This window comes from Passer montanus, unplaced genomic scaffold, assembly GCF_014805655.1.
Source record: "Passer montanus isolate IOZ18808 unplaced genomic scaffold, ASM1480565v1 scaffold213, whole genome shotgun sequence".
Lineage (NCBI taxonomy): Eukaryota > Metazoa > Chordata > Aves > Passeriformes > Passeridae > Passer > Passer montanus.
The window spans coordinates 370,174-384,673 of record NW_024366737.1 but is presented as its reverse complement, the minus strand read 5'-3'; the positions used below and the strand labels follow the sequence as shown (position 1 = coordinate 384,673).

Sequence of the window (14,500 nt, the reverse complement as noted above, 5' to 3'; positions counted from 1 at the left end):
CACCAAAGGAGACTCCTGCAATGGGAAATTGAATTGTTCATGGTGGAGCTGCCCTGCAGGGCTCCAGCCCAGAGGAGGGGCCTGGGCCACATCAGGTGTGCTCCCAGCTGCTGGTTGGGATCTCCCCTTGGTCAGTCAGGGACTGCTGGGTCAGGGCAGTGAAGCAGAGAGAATCCATCCTGAAACCATCAGAGGTGATGTCTGACAAGAGCTATGAAGCACAGACCAGAGGCAGCACTAGCGACAGTTTCAAAATGTTCAAACAGGCCTAATTCTTCCCAAATGCAGTGATTTATTCTGTGGTACTGCTGTAAGTGTGTGACCTACACTGCTCCCCTAAATCCTCCAAACTTTTACCATTGATGGATGCCTTTTCCTTGGAAGGGACAACCGACTTTCCAGCGTGCAAGACACACAAACACACACACACTTAATTTAAGAAGGAGTAAATAATGCAATACAATCATTATAAAAGGATTGGCCAATAGCAGAACTTAAAATCACACTGCAGAATCTCTGCTGGTTTTTGCTTTTCCAGCTTGGCTGTTGTCCATCAGAGAAGCAATAAACAGAGGCATCTTCAGGTCACTTCATTCTCTTTGCCACATCCAAATAAGCATATTCAATCTCCTGGTCAGCAGGGCACGTGTTCGTGAATTCATCTCTTGCATATGCATTTTTCAAGTATCTGGAAATCCCTGTCATTTCAGGTGGGAAGTGAAAATTTCGATATTTTTTTGCAACAACCTTTCATTAAAAGAAAAAAGGATAAAGAAGAAAAACATCATTTCACATATAATCTACAAAAACCCCAAACATCCCAAGCCTACTCTTTATGCCCATTTTTCATTTCCAGCACGTGAGTCTGGTGGTGTTGGTGACCAAGGCCAAAGAAGAGGGAGAGACATAAAAAGAAGATACGGGGTGGGGAAAGTTGCTGAACTCCCTGTGAAGGATTTATTTGTGCCTATATCTCTATCTCTGTCTATATCTTGCCAAAGATATGCAAAGCCATGTGGACCAGTAGAACAAACTGGAAGAGATACAGGTTAACCCAGCAAACTTAATAACAAAATAACCTACAGAAATAAACTGGCCCACACTTGAAAACTTTCACAGAAACAGGAAAAATATTAATTAAAAGCCTTAATTTCAAATTATCAGGGAAGACAACTCTTGGCTGAGCCCTGATCCTGCCTGCAGGCAGCAGGGGTGACGTGGCAGTGTGACATTCCTCCTGTGTCCCTCTCCAGACATTCCCCTGACCCGAGGGGATTCTCCCCCATGCTGGCCCCGGCTGCCTCCCAAGGTTTGCAAGGGCTCATCCCTGGCTGCTCTCTGCAGTAGCATCAGCCAGGACATGGCTGGGCAAAGTTTTCATTTGTGGAAGTGTTGGAAAGAGATTGGATCCCCTCATCCTCTGACAGAGCAGGAGTCTAACAAGAAACTTCCTGAAGTGACCTTATTGTTTGAAAATCAGTGGAATTCCAGTGTGGTCATTTCTCTTCCAAAGCTTTGCAGAGTAGAATCACGGAATCACAGAATGGTTTGGGTTGGACTGACCTTAAAGATCATCTTGCTCCACCCCTGCCATGTCAGGGACACCTCCCACTGTGCCAGGCTGCTCCAGCCCCAGTGTCCAGCCTGGCCTTGGGCACTGCCAGGGATCCAGGGCAGCCCCAGCTGCTCTGGGCACCCTGTGCCAGGGAGGAATTCCTTCCCAATACCCTATTTAACCCTTCTCTCCTTCAACTCAAGGCCACTCCCCCTTGTCCTGTCACTCCATGTCCTTGTAAAAAACCCCTCTCCAGCCTTCTGGGCTGTGACAACACCAGTTTTCACTGGAGCTGTTCAGGTTTGTGTGGATGCTCCACAGTCCTGCCTGGGAGGCACTGGGTGGAGTCCACCCTGTCAGAATTGGAAATTAAATTCAGGAGAGACAGAAATGGGGATGGACAATACAATGTAATCTTCCTTGGCTGTGGTCATGTGCACCTTGCATGTGAAATGCAGATGAGAACAGCCCTGGATCCAGCACTCATCTCATCCCTGTGGCCAGGAGAAGCTCAGCCACAGCAGTCAGCACAGATATGGAACAGCTCTTCCAGACCTGCAGCCATCAAAGTGAGGATCACCCTGGCTGTACTGTAAGGAAACGGCCTCAGTGTCCCTGGGTGTGCTCCCAGAATAGAGAAAGGATCCCTCTGCCATCTAGTGTTGGAAGCCAGGGCACAGGGAATATTCCTCTGCTTGTTTGGAGAAGTTCTGACCCCCAGGAGAGCACTGCTTTTAACCTTCCTGCATGGAGAAAGCTTCCAAGATTTTGGGATGAATTGGAAGCTGTGTGTGTGAAATAGGCAGTAGTAGAGTTTATCATAGGGTGAAACACTCAGAGGTTTGGGGTTTTAGTATGGAGGTGGATGGGAGACAAGGTGGAGGATTTGGGGCATTGCCTGATCTGCTTCTTGTTCTTCATCTGCTCCACTTCCCCAGTGTTGGAGGCACAGGGTAATTGGTTAGAAAGAACCACAATCAGATGTTGTGTGAACAGACAAATAATTAGTTATTGGTAGAAAGGTAGAAATAAAATATGTTCTAAGAGTTAATTGAACAAAAAAAAAAAAGCTTTAAAGGACCTTCAAGCTGTGTGTCTGGTGACTTTTGGTGTCTTCCTCTTTGTACTCTAAGTCTAATATGCAGAGGTGTACTAAACTATTGATAAGAGAAATATAAACAACAACCTAAAGACCAAAAATCAAAAGTCCCGTCCATCTCTCAATCCTAGCACAAAACTTTTTAAGATTCTCCCCACCAAGGGAATTTTTTGGGAGGAAGTTTCCACAATCTAGAAAAGGATTTCAGCTGCTGAGCTTCCCTTCTCTCCAGGAGGCTAAAAAATCAAATGCAAACCTTGATAATGTGGAGCTTTGGTAGGAGGTTGCAATCTGCTAAAGTGAGCTCATCTCCATCCAGGAATTTCCTGCTGGAAGCAGTGATCTCCTCCGTGCTGTAAGCATCGATTTCATCAGGCAAGGGGCTGTTTAAATAGTTGTCCAGCTTCTTCAGGGCTTTAAGCAAAGATTTTTCCAAATCTGGGTTAAGACAATAAAAAGATCATTCAAGCCTGTACCAAGGTCCCTGTGACACCAAGCGACTCCTGCATCCTGTCTCCTGGCACCAGCCCAGACCTCTGGCTGTGCCAGCTCCTGCAATTCCTTCATCCTAGGCTTAAACCTTAATGCTGGGATAAGGGCTCTAAGGAGCTAAAGGGAGTTCTGGGAAAAACCATCCTGGGGCTGTGTTACCAGGAATGGCTCCTCAAACCCCTCTGTGGGGCGGGGTTTGGCACCATGGCCTGGCCCTGACTTCACACTGACTCCTGCCCTGGGGCCAGGGCTTGCCCGGGGCAGGGTGGAACAGCTGGAGTGACAACAGCAGGTCCCTGGGGTGCCACTTTGGGGTGTGTAAAGCCAACCCAAGGAACAGAGAGCTGAAGGACAGAGACAGAATCCTGGACAGGTTTGGGGTGTGAGGAACCTCAGAGCCCACCCAGTGCCACCCCTGTCATGGCAGGGACACCTTCCACTGTCCCAGGGTGCTCCAAGCACCATCCAGCCTGGACTTGGACACTTCCAGGGATGGGGAGACCACATCCAACCTATGCCAGGGCCTCACCTCCCTCACAGGAAAGGATTTCTCCCTAATATTTCATCTCACCGTGCCTTCCTCCAGGCTAGGGCCATTCATGGTGGTCATGAGGGTCGTGCTTTAGGGATGTGCCAATGGCTGGAGTCCTCATTGTTTATGGAAATAGGGAATCCCTCCCTTCCAGAGGGCTGGGCTTTCAGCAGAGCTGTGGGGAAGGTGCAGACCCCAGAGCTGAAGGAGTGAGGAGAGGCTGGAACTGGTGCTGCCATGGTGACAGCAGTATCTGCTTTCACCATTCTTGGAATCCTCCTTTAAAGGAGGATTTCCACAGATTTCCAAAGCCTCCACCCTCTGGAATGTCAGTTCAAGCTGAGCTGGAAATGGGACATCTCCAGCAGTGTCCCACAACTGCACAGGCCTGGTTCCTCCCTCCCAGGGCTGATGAAGGACTGCAGCACCTACTTTCATTTGCATCTTTTCTCGGGTTTTTTATAAATGCAGAGAATTTTGCAAAGACGTCATTTCCTGCAGAGTTAGACTCGGGGTGCTTCGGTGCAAGTTTGGGATACCTGAGAAGGTCAGAGAAACAAAAAGATGTGACCCAATTATCCTTTATTTTTGTCTCCACTAATTATTATATATTTATTTATAGGGTGACCACATAGAGCCACACAGGACTCAAGGGGAACCTAAACTAAATCCTAAACTGAAAATCACTTATTTTAAACCCTACCTAAATAATCTTTTCCTGATGGTTATTGCTGCAAGCACTGCCCAAACACCCCAGGGTGTCTCCCAGGCTTTCCCCCCAGAGGTGAGGCTGCGTGGTAGGTGTATCCTGCCATGAGGAGGAGTGCAGGGAAAATCCCCACTCTCAGGAGCTGCTGCTCCTCTCCAGGCTCCTGCCCCAGCCCACTTGGGCCATCAGCAAGCTGGCAGCAGCCATTCCAGGAGCTGGAGCTGCCAGGGATGGAGAAAAATGGGAAAAAGTGGAGGCAAGCAGCTGCTTCCCTGCTTTAAGTTAAGTTTGGCTACTTGAGAAGGAGCACAGGGAGATGACTGATATCCCAGAGGAGAAAAGGTCTCTGGAGTAGGGGACACAATGCTGGGACAACAGAGGGACAGAGGGGTTTGGGACGAGGTGGGAAGAGCTGCAGGGGTGGGGGAGGACAAATCCAAAACTCAGACCCTCATGTGCAGCCTGGTGCACCCCCATGGACACTCAAAGAGGCCCAACACTGAGGTGTTCATTGCCCACAGCTTCACAGAATCCCAGAATCACCAGGTTGGGAAACACCTTCAGACCGTCCAGTGCCACCATCCCCACCCCAAACCATGTCCCCAGGGCCACATCCAGATGGCTGGAACCCTTCCAGAGATGGTGATCCACCCTGGGCAACTCATTCCAATGCCTGACCACTCTTGAAGGGAAAACATTTTTCCAATCTCCAATCTGAACCTCCCTTGGCATAACTTGAGGCCATTTCCTCAAGGGCGTGACCTGGGCCATGGCAGAAGAGCCCGACCCCACCTCCCTGCAGTGTCCTTCAGGTGGTTTTAGGGAGCAGCGAGGTCACCCTGAGCTTCCACCTGCCTGCACCCAGGAAGCACAATGACCTGTGTGGTGTGAAGAGGGGGGAGCCTCAAATGAGGCCAGGTCAGAGCAGGGAACAGGTCAGGTTTCCACAGGACGGATTCCATGCCCTGGGAGTGACCCAGCAGCGAGCTCGGGATGAAGGACAGCAGTGGGAACAGCACAGCCATGACCTGGGGACAGCCTGGGGACACCCCAGTGACATTCCAGCTCTGTTTCAGCGTCCCCCTGAGCTGGAGCAGGCCCTGGGATGCCCCTGCAGCTCTGAGGGTTGGGAATGTGGTACCGGGGCGGCGCCAGCTTCTCCTCCAGGAACTCCTCGATCTTGTTGACATCAGTCTTCACCTCCCCATCAAAGGTCATGAACGGGGGGTTGGTGCCTGGGGCCAGGTTCTGCAGGTCTGCAGGTTTTCTAGAAAAGAAAAAGCCATAAGAAGTCCCTCTCCCTCCTTTTTAAAAGGCACTGGAAGGGGCTTTAAGGTCTCCTCAGAACAGTTTCTTCTCCAGGCTGGACACACCCAGCTCTCCCAGCCTGGCAGAAAAGACTCACCATTTAAAATCCCTGTTTGGGAAAGTTGTGCTACACAGTTAAAAGGTCAGAATTAAAAATCACAATCTCACCTTTTCAGATCCACGGTTGTGACGTTAAAAATGACACCTTTGAGCCACAGGATCATAAAGAGGCGCTGAGAGAACGGGCAGTTCCCAATACTTTCCCCATCACTGCCAGCCTACAATTGGAAAAATTACAAATTATAAACACATTTGTGTGTAAATCACAGCAGTCCCTCCAGAGAAAACAGCCTCCACCTCATTTGTCTACGTGTTCATAAATCTGCACGAGTCCCTGCAAGATTAAAGTGAGTTAAATCAGCTTACAACCACAGGAAAGGAACAGGGAAATATTTACCAGCCTAAACAGAGATATGATGTCTAAAGCACTGAAGGGAACAAGCAGAATAAATCAACTAATTTAGAATTTCAACCTAAAGGGCTGTGGGAGCCCTGGAGAAGGTGGCCATGGAAGTGTTGCTCTGAGGTAATTTATATTGCAATTTGTTAAGAGGCTTTGTTAAAAGGAGGCAAAGTCTTGCAGAGGTGCTGCTGACTGAGACTTGGTGTAACACTGCAAGAGATCAGGGGTCTCATTTTTAAGCCCTTCACATGATTCTTCTAAAGCACAGCTTTAAAATTAAGATTAAATCAGGGGCAGAAGTATTAAAACCCAAGTGTCTCACAGTTAATAGGTTAATTCATTAGGATTTGTAGCCCTTATAACCCAACAAGACACACAAATCAAACCAGTTCTGTTTGTCCTTTTCCCCTCACTCAGTGCTATCAAACCTCAAATACAGCAAAAACTCCTCCATAAACACACACTGCATGGTGCCCAACTTCACAAAGAGCTCAGTGCTATCAAACAAATCTCAAATACAGCAAAACTGCTTCACAAACAAACACACACTGCGTTAAGATTAAATCAGGGGCAGAAGTATTAAAACCCAAGTGTCTCACAGTTAATAGGTTAATTCATTAGGATTTGTAGCCCTTATAACCCAACAAGACACACAAATCAAACCAGTTCTGTTTGTCCTTTTCCCCTCACTCAGTGCTATCAAACAAACCTCAAATACAGCAAAAACTCCTCCATAAACACACACTGCCCAGTGCTCACCTTCACAAAGAGCCCAGTGCCATCAAACAAATCTCAAATACAGCAAAAAGTCCTGTTGAGTTTTTTGTTGTTGGTTTGGTTTTTTTTAACAAACAAATAATGCACAGTCTCACCTTCACAAAGAGCTCAGTGCTATCAAAGATATCTCAAATACAGCAAAAAGTCCCGCTGAGTTTGTTTTTTTTTTTTTTAAACAAACAAACACTGCACAGTCTCACCTTCACAAAGAGCTCGATGGCTGGAAGGAAGGGCCTGGCCTGGGGCAGGCAGGAGCTGGAGGGATGCATGGCAAGGGCTGGATAAATTGTTTGGTTCTCCCTATGAACCTGAGGAACCTCCCTGGGCAAATCCTTGTGCTCTCTGCCCCACAGCCACTGGGAAAAACAGGAGTGTCTCCAGCACTGACAGGGGATGAGAATTCTCAAGAATTCTGTCAGTTGCACTGCTGGCTTAGAAAAGCCTTGTTTGTGTCAGGAAAGCCTTGTTCTGTAGGTGGCAAAGCTGAGAGCTGCTCAAAAGCTGTCATTGTGGTTTTCCTCCCACTCTGAGCAGTGCCCTGCAGTGCTGAGCAGCTGCCAGCAGCCAGGAGACACAAAACTGCTGTGGATCTTGGAAAATTGAGCCTGAAATGCTGCCAGCAGGGCTTAGAATGGACGAAGTGCATTTAAAAGTGCATTTAAATGGGCATTTTAATGCACAACGACTCTGTCTGGTCTCATCCTGCCTCTGGTGCCAGGCGTTACCCACCCCAAAAGGAAAAGGAGGGCAAGAGTCTCATGGTGACCCCTCGGTGCTGGGAATGGGCACCCCACCCTGTGCCAGGCTGTGCCCAGGCAGGAGCAGCAGCCTGGGGACACTGCTGGGGACAGGCCCTGTGTGGAGGAGCAGGCAGGGGCATCTGGAGATGAGCTGGATGCCACCAGCTCCTTCCTGCTGGAACCCTGGCTGCTGAGAATTCCACACTTTCTGTGCTGCTGACCCCTAAGAGAACACTGCATTGACCTGAGGCCCTGGAGAAGCTTCCAAAATTCAATAATAAAACTGAAATTAAAGACGTGTAGCTAGAACAGAAGTGTGTGATATCACAGGGTGGGAAACTCAGAGTTTAAGGGTTTAGAATGCAGGAATAGATATAAAGAAAGATGGAGGGTTTAGGGTGGAGGCTGCTCCTTCTTCTTCAGCTTCCTCTCCATGGGTTTGGGTGGTTTTGTGTCATTGGATAAAAAAGTCCCCATTGCGGGCACGGGTGGTTGGGTATTGGGTTAAAAGTGAAAATAATTTAGGTGTCATTTCTTAATTGGACAGTTCATCCTTAACAGGCCTTGCAGAGAGAGAGTTAGCCATTTTGTATCTTGTTAGTAGAATGCTGTAGAACTCACAGTTTGCAATCCAGATAAGAACTAAGAAACATCTGAGTCTGAACACAAAATGCTGTTTGGAGCACTTCAATCCTGACCCTGACAGAGGCAGACAAGAAGCCAAGAACCAGCTCCTTCCCAGAAGGATCTCTGGAGCTGCAGGAGCTGCCACAACCCTGCTGCCCTTGCCCAGCTGTGCTGCCAGCTGTGCACCCAACTCCATCCCAGACTGGTTTGGGCTGGGAAGGACCTCAAAGCCTCCAGTGCCAGCCCTGCCATGGCAGGGACACCTTCCACTGTCCCAGGCTGCTCCAGCTCCATCCAACCTGGCCTTGGGCACTGCCAGGGATGGGGAATCCACAACTCAGTGGGCAGCCAGTGCCAGGGCCTGGCAGGCTGTGCTGGGTGCGCTGCTCCCTGAGGGTCCTCTGAGAAGAAAATCAGAGGAACTTTGGGCAGCTGGCCCAGCCATGGCAGAGCTGAGGTGGCCAAGGGTCCTCCTGAAGATGCAGGGACACGTTTGTCCTGTGGATCCGGCTGTGGTGGCACCTGGAGTGCCTTTGGCACCACGAGCTGTGCCCAGGGTGAGCTCAGAGACAGAGGGAGGGGACAGGGACAGGCCCTGGAGCTCAGGGACACCCACAGGGCTGGGAGCTCTGCAGGGAGAACCTGAGGGGGGTTGCTGATACCAGCATTAATTAGTCAATAGTTAATGTTCTATAAATTTAACTAAATTTTATATAAATTCTATATATTTTAATATATATTTTATATTAAATTTATATAATTATATATATACATTTTATATAAAATTTAGATACATTTATATAAATATTATAAAGTATATAAATTTACGTAAATTTATGTAATTAATATAATTAATAAATTGTAATTTTATATAAATTTACCTAAATTTTATACAAATTTTATACAACATTTTATATATTTTTTATAAATTTTGTATATAATTTTATATAAAATTTAGATAAATTCTATAAATTGTAAAAATATATAAATGTATGTAAATTTATATAATGTAATTAATCATAATTTTATATAAATTTACCCAATTTTATATAAATATTTATATTATTCCTATATACATTTTATATATAATTTCATCTAAATTATATATAAAATTTAGATATATTTACATACATCCTATGAAGTATATATATTTATATTTATACTTTTTTATTTATACAGCAATTCATTCCAGTCTCCAAGCTGAGCCTGCCCTGGCCCAGCCTGAGGCCGTTCCCTCTGCTCCTGTCCCTGTTCCCTGGCAGCAGAGCCCGACCCCCCCGGCTGTGCCCTCCTGCCAGGGACTTGTGCAGAGCCACAAGGGCCCCTGAGCCTCCTTTGCTCCAGCCTCAGCCCCTTCCCAGCTCCTCAGCAATTCTCCAGCCCCTTCCCAGCTCCTCAGCAATTCTCCAGCCCCTTCCCAGCTCCCTCAGCCCCTCCTGCTGTTTTCTACACCCTTCATGTCTATTTTCCAGACACAATTGTGTTCTGGCAGTGCGCTGTGACAGATACCCTCTTTTAACAAAAAAAAAAAAAAAAAAAAAAAAAATTTTTTTTTTTTTTTTTTTTTCAGAATTCAGGCTCAGGAGCTCAGGCTGATCCCACAATCCCAGAATTCAGACTTGGGGGCTCAGGCTGATCCCACAATCCCAGAATTCCAGAGGTGTGAAGAACCTTTCATCACCATCCAGCCCCACCAGCATCACCCCAAACCCTGTCCCCAAAGCCACATCCAGACTCCTCTGGGACACTCCCAGGGACAGTGACTCCAAACCTCCCTGGGCAGCTCAGCCCAAGGCCCAACCACTTTTGTGGTATAAATTATATTAATTTATATAAAATTATATAAAATTAATAATTAATATATTAATTAGTCAATAGTTAATGTTCTATAAATTTAACTAAATTTTATATAAATTCGGTGTCCAAGGCCAGGCTGGAGCAGCCTGGGACAGTGCAAGGTGTCCCTGCAGGGGCTGGCACTGGATGATCCTTAAGGTCCCTCCCAACAGGAACCACTCTGATTCCATTAGCAAAACATCCCATCTACTCCTGGAGGACACAGAGTGGTTTTTAAACTTTTGTACAGCGTTTCTGCAGATTTCTACATGATTAAAACACTGAAAACTCCACCAAATTTACTTCTGTTTCGGCAACATTAAAAAATAAATATTACATCTATTAAAATTATATAGAGGCTACATAAAACGTTTTAAAAATTCAAAATTAATTCTGTCTGGCAACAGTACTGCTGTTAAAAAATACCATAAAAATTAAAATTATAAGTAATTTCTGTTCACTCAATGCAACTCTAATGCACTTATTAACATTTTATGTTCTATTTGAGTCAGATCACATCCAGTCCAAAGCTTTTTCTCAGGATAGGATCCCCTGGAATTTTCTCTGGTTTTATTCCACGGGCTGGAGAACCAACACCCAAACACTGAATTCTACAGAACCCTTGTGATGCCACCTACTGGGCTTGAAATGTTGCACTTCAGATGCTGAAATTGCAATTCCAGGCTAAATTTTAAGATACAGCAGCTGCAATTAAAAATACATTTTCAGGGAGAAAGTCCCAATTTTGCCACTTATTATTCCAATTGCTTTTCAACAGCCCCAAAGCTCTGCCTACCCACCAATACCCAGCACTAAAATCAGATATTTCAGCTGCTGTTTATTTTCTTGGCAAAATAGCAGAAAAAAAATTTAGAATTAAAATGTTGATGGTGATTTTTGAAGATAGATTGTATTTTTGGCACTTTCAAAATTGTCTTGCTGTGTGTGACATCCCCAAAGGGAAGTTCAACACAACGGGTGAGAAAACAGCAGCTGGACACTCCTTCAGGTAAAGAAAAAGGGATTTTCCCTTCATTTCTTTCACTAAATAAGCACTTTCTGCTATCCCAGGTTGCTCCAATTAAGTTTTATTATATTAAAATGTTGATGGTGATTTTTGAAGATAGATTGTATTTTTGGCACTTTCAAAATTGTCTTGCTGTGTGTGACATCCCCAAAGGGAAGTTCAACACAACGGGTGAGAAAACAGCAGCTGGACACTCCTTCAGGTAAAGAAAAAGGGATTTTCCCTTCATTTTTTTTCAGTAAGTAAGCACTTTCCACTATCCCAGGTTGCTCCAATTAAGTTATTATTATTTATAAATTATAATTTATAAGTTATTATTCTTTATAAGATATTATTCTTTATAAGTCATTATTATTTATTTATAAATTATAATTTATAAGTTATTATTCTTTATAAGATATTATTCTTTATAAGTCATTATTATTTATTTATAAGTTGTTTTCTTCCTCCTCAGGGACACTGGGGAAAAAACCTTCAGAGCAGCATCCAGGCACTGTGAGCTCAGCACTGAACAAAAAAGGAATGAAAAATCTGCTCCTCACTTAAAATCAAACAGAACCTCCATTCACAGACCATGGGCAGGGCTGAGGGAATGCCAGAGGATTTTCCGAAGTGTTTTTATAAAATCCTGGTGGGATTAAAGGTTTTTGGCCAAAGCTGGGCCTAAAGGAGACACCAGGGGAGGGGATGGAAGGAACTGAGAGCAGGTGAAGGTGAGGAAAGGAATGAACTTTACACCTGCACAGAAAGAATTAGCTTTACACTGGAGGTGAGGAAAGGAATTAACTACAACTTCATAGAAAGGAATTACCTTTACCCCTGCACAGAAATGAATTAATTTTGCACCTGCACAGAAAGGAATTAACTACACCTGCACTGAAAGGAATGAACTTTACACCTGTACAGAAAGAAATTAACTTTACACTGATGGTGAAGAAAGGAATTAACTTTATACCTGGACAGAAAGGAATGAACTTTACACTGGAGGTGAAGAAAGGATTAACTTTACACCTGCACAGAAAGGAATTGCCTTTACACCTGGATAGAAAGAAATTAACTTTACACTGGAGGTGAAGAAAGGAATTACCTTTAGCCCTGCACAGAAAGGAATTAACTTTACACTGAAGGTGAAGAAAGGAATTAACTTTACCCCTGCACAGAAAGGATTAACTTTACACCTGCACAGAAAGGAATTAACTTTACCCCTGCACATAAAGGAATTCACTTTACACTGGTGGTGAAGAAAGGAATTAACTTTATACCTGCATAGAAGGGATTTAAGTTTACACCTGCACACACAGGAAATAACTTTACATTGAAGATGAAGAAAGGAATTAACTTTACACCTGCACATAAAGGAATTAACTTTACACTGAAGGTGAAGAAAGGAATTACCTTTAGCCCTGCACAGAAAGGAATTAACTTTATACTGAAGATGATGGAAGGAATTAAGTTTACACTGAAGGTGAAGAAATGAATTAACTTTACACTGAAGGTGAGGAATTAACTTTACCCTTGCACAGAAAGGAATTAACTTTACCCCTGCACAGAAAGGAATTAACTTTACACCTGCACAGAAAGGAATTAACTTTACCCCTGCACATAAAGGAATTCACTTTACACTGGAGGTGAAGAAAGGAATTAACTTTATACCTGCATAGAAGGGATTTAAGTTTACACCTGCACAAAAAGGAATCACCTTTACACTGAAGCTGAAAAAAGGAATTACCTTTACCCCTGCACAGAAAGGAATTAACTTTACACTGAAGGTGAAGAAAGGAATTACTTTACACCTGCACATAAAGGAATTCACTTTACACTGGTGGGGAAGAAAGGAATTAACTTTATACCTGCATAGAAGGGATTTAAGTTTACACCTGCACAAAAAGGAATCACCTTTACACTGAAGCTGAAAAAAGGAATTACCTTTACACCTGGACAGAAATTAATTACCTTTAACCTGCACAGCTTCAGGAGCACAGGACTCCCCTGAGCTGCTGGTGGTGGTCAGGGATCAGAGAATTGGCTCAAGGCTGAGTTTATCTCCAGCAGGGCAGGGCTGCTGTGACCTTAAACCAGGGCCTGGGCTGGGATCCCACCTGCAGAAATGAGGAAACCTTTCCTCCCTCACATTTTCAACCTTGGGCAGGTTTATCCTGGCCATGGATGATCTCCTAACAGCCAACAATTCCATTTTTAAGTCTTCCCGTTCTGATTTGGTTTCTGGGATTTGATATTCTCGCTGTCATGCAGTGTTGGAGTCAATCTCCTGCCATTATTTTATTTCAGGTTTCATGATTTGCGTGCTCAATAAAATTCTCAGCTGGAAATTGCTCTTTGAATGCTCCTGGCCACGTCCAGGATTAAAAAAGTTGGATATTTTTAACATATTATTTATGTTATGGGATTTTTTAAACATTTTATTTATGGGAGATTTATGGCATTTAAATTATTTATGTTACGTGATATATATTACTTATTTATGGGATATTATTTATGTTATGGGATATTTTTAACATTATTTATGTTATGGGATATTTTTAACATATTTATTTATTTATGGGATATTTATGACTTTAAGTTATTTATGTTATGGGATGTTTATTACTTATTTATGGGATATTGTTTATGTTATGGGATATTTTTAACATTATTTATGTTATGGGATATTTTTAACATATATATTTATTTATGGGATATTTATGACTTTAAGTTATTTATGTTATGGGATGTTTATTATTTATTTATGGGATATTATTTATGTTACGGGATATTTTTAACATTATTTATGTTATGGGATTTAACATTATTTATGTTATGGGATATTTTTAACATATTTATTTATTTATGGGATATTTATGACTTTAAGTTATTTATGTTATGGGATGCTTATTACTTATTTATGGGATATTATTTATGTTACGGGATATTTCTGACACATTATTTTTAGCATATTATTGATGTTGGATTTTTATGGGCTCTCTCCCTCAGCCCTTTTTTTAGGTACTGAGCAGTGCTCACAGTTCCAGGGGGTGACATCCACCTGGAAATTCTAATTCTCTCTAGACAACAGAGAGGACAGTGAGGCTGAAGCTGTAATTTCATAGAATTATGGAATGGTTTGGGTGGGAAAGGACACTAAAACTCACCCAGTGCCACCCCTGCCATGGCAGGGACCCCTCCCACTGTCCCAGACTGCTCCAGCCCAGTGTCCAGCCTGGCCTTGGGCACTGCCAGGGATCCAGGGGCAGCCCCAGATTTTTGGGAATTCCATCCCAGCCCTGCCCACCCTGCCAGGGCAGGATTTTCCCTCCGGATCCAGCTTCCTCTCCCCT

The 14,500-nt window shown here is 44.2% G+C and overlaps 1 protein-coding gene across 2 annotated transcripts in view; it reads right to left on the bottom strand.

Annotated features, from left to right (window-relative positions):
• Positions 1–28: 28 nt before the first annotated feature.
• The window catches only part of CLIC6 (chloride intracellular channel 6), a 28,590-nt gene continuing 14,118 nt past the window's right edge, over positions 29–14,500 (bottom strand). The window contains exons 1-6 of one of the 2 annotated variants that reach the window (XM_039709544.1): positions 7,136–7,602; positions 5,864–5,973; positions 5,529–5,654; positions 4,111–4,217; positions 2,911–3,092; positions 34–747 (exon numbers count right to left, since the gene is read on the bottom strand). In XM_039709544.1, the coding sequence (XP_039565478.1) occupies positions 586–747; positions 2,911–3,092; positions 4,111–4,217; positions 5,529–5,654; positions 5,864–5,973; positions 7,136–7,204 (756 nt within the window). In that variant the 5' untranslated portion in view covers positions 7,205–7,602 and the 3' untranslated portion in view covers positions 34–585. Of the gene's footprint in view, positions 748–2,910; positions 3,093–4,110; positions 4,218–5,528; positions 5,655–5,863; positions 5,974–7,135; positions 7,603–14,500 lie in introns of those variants that run through there. The other variant, XM_039709543.1, reaches the window with a different exon arrangement.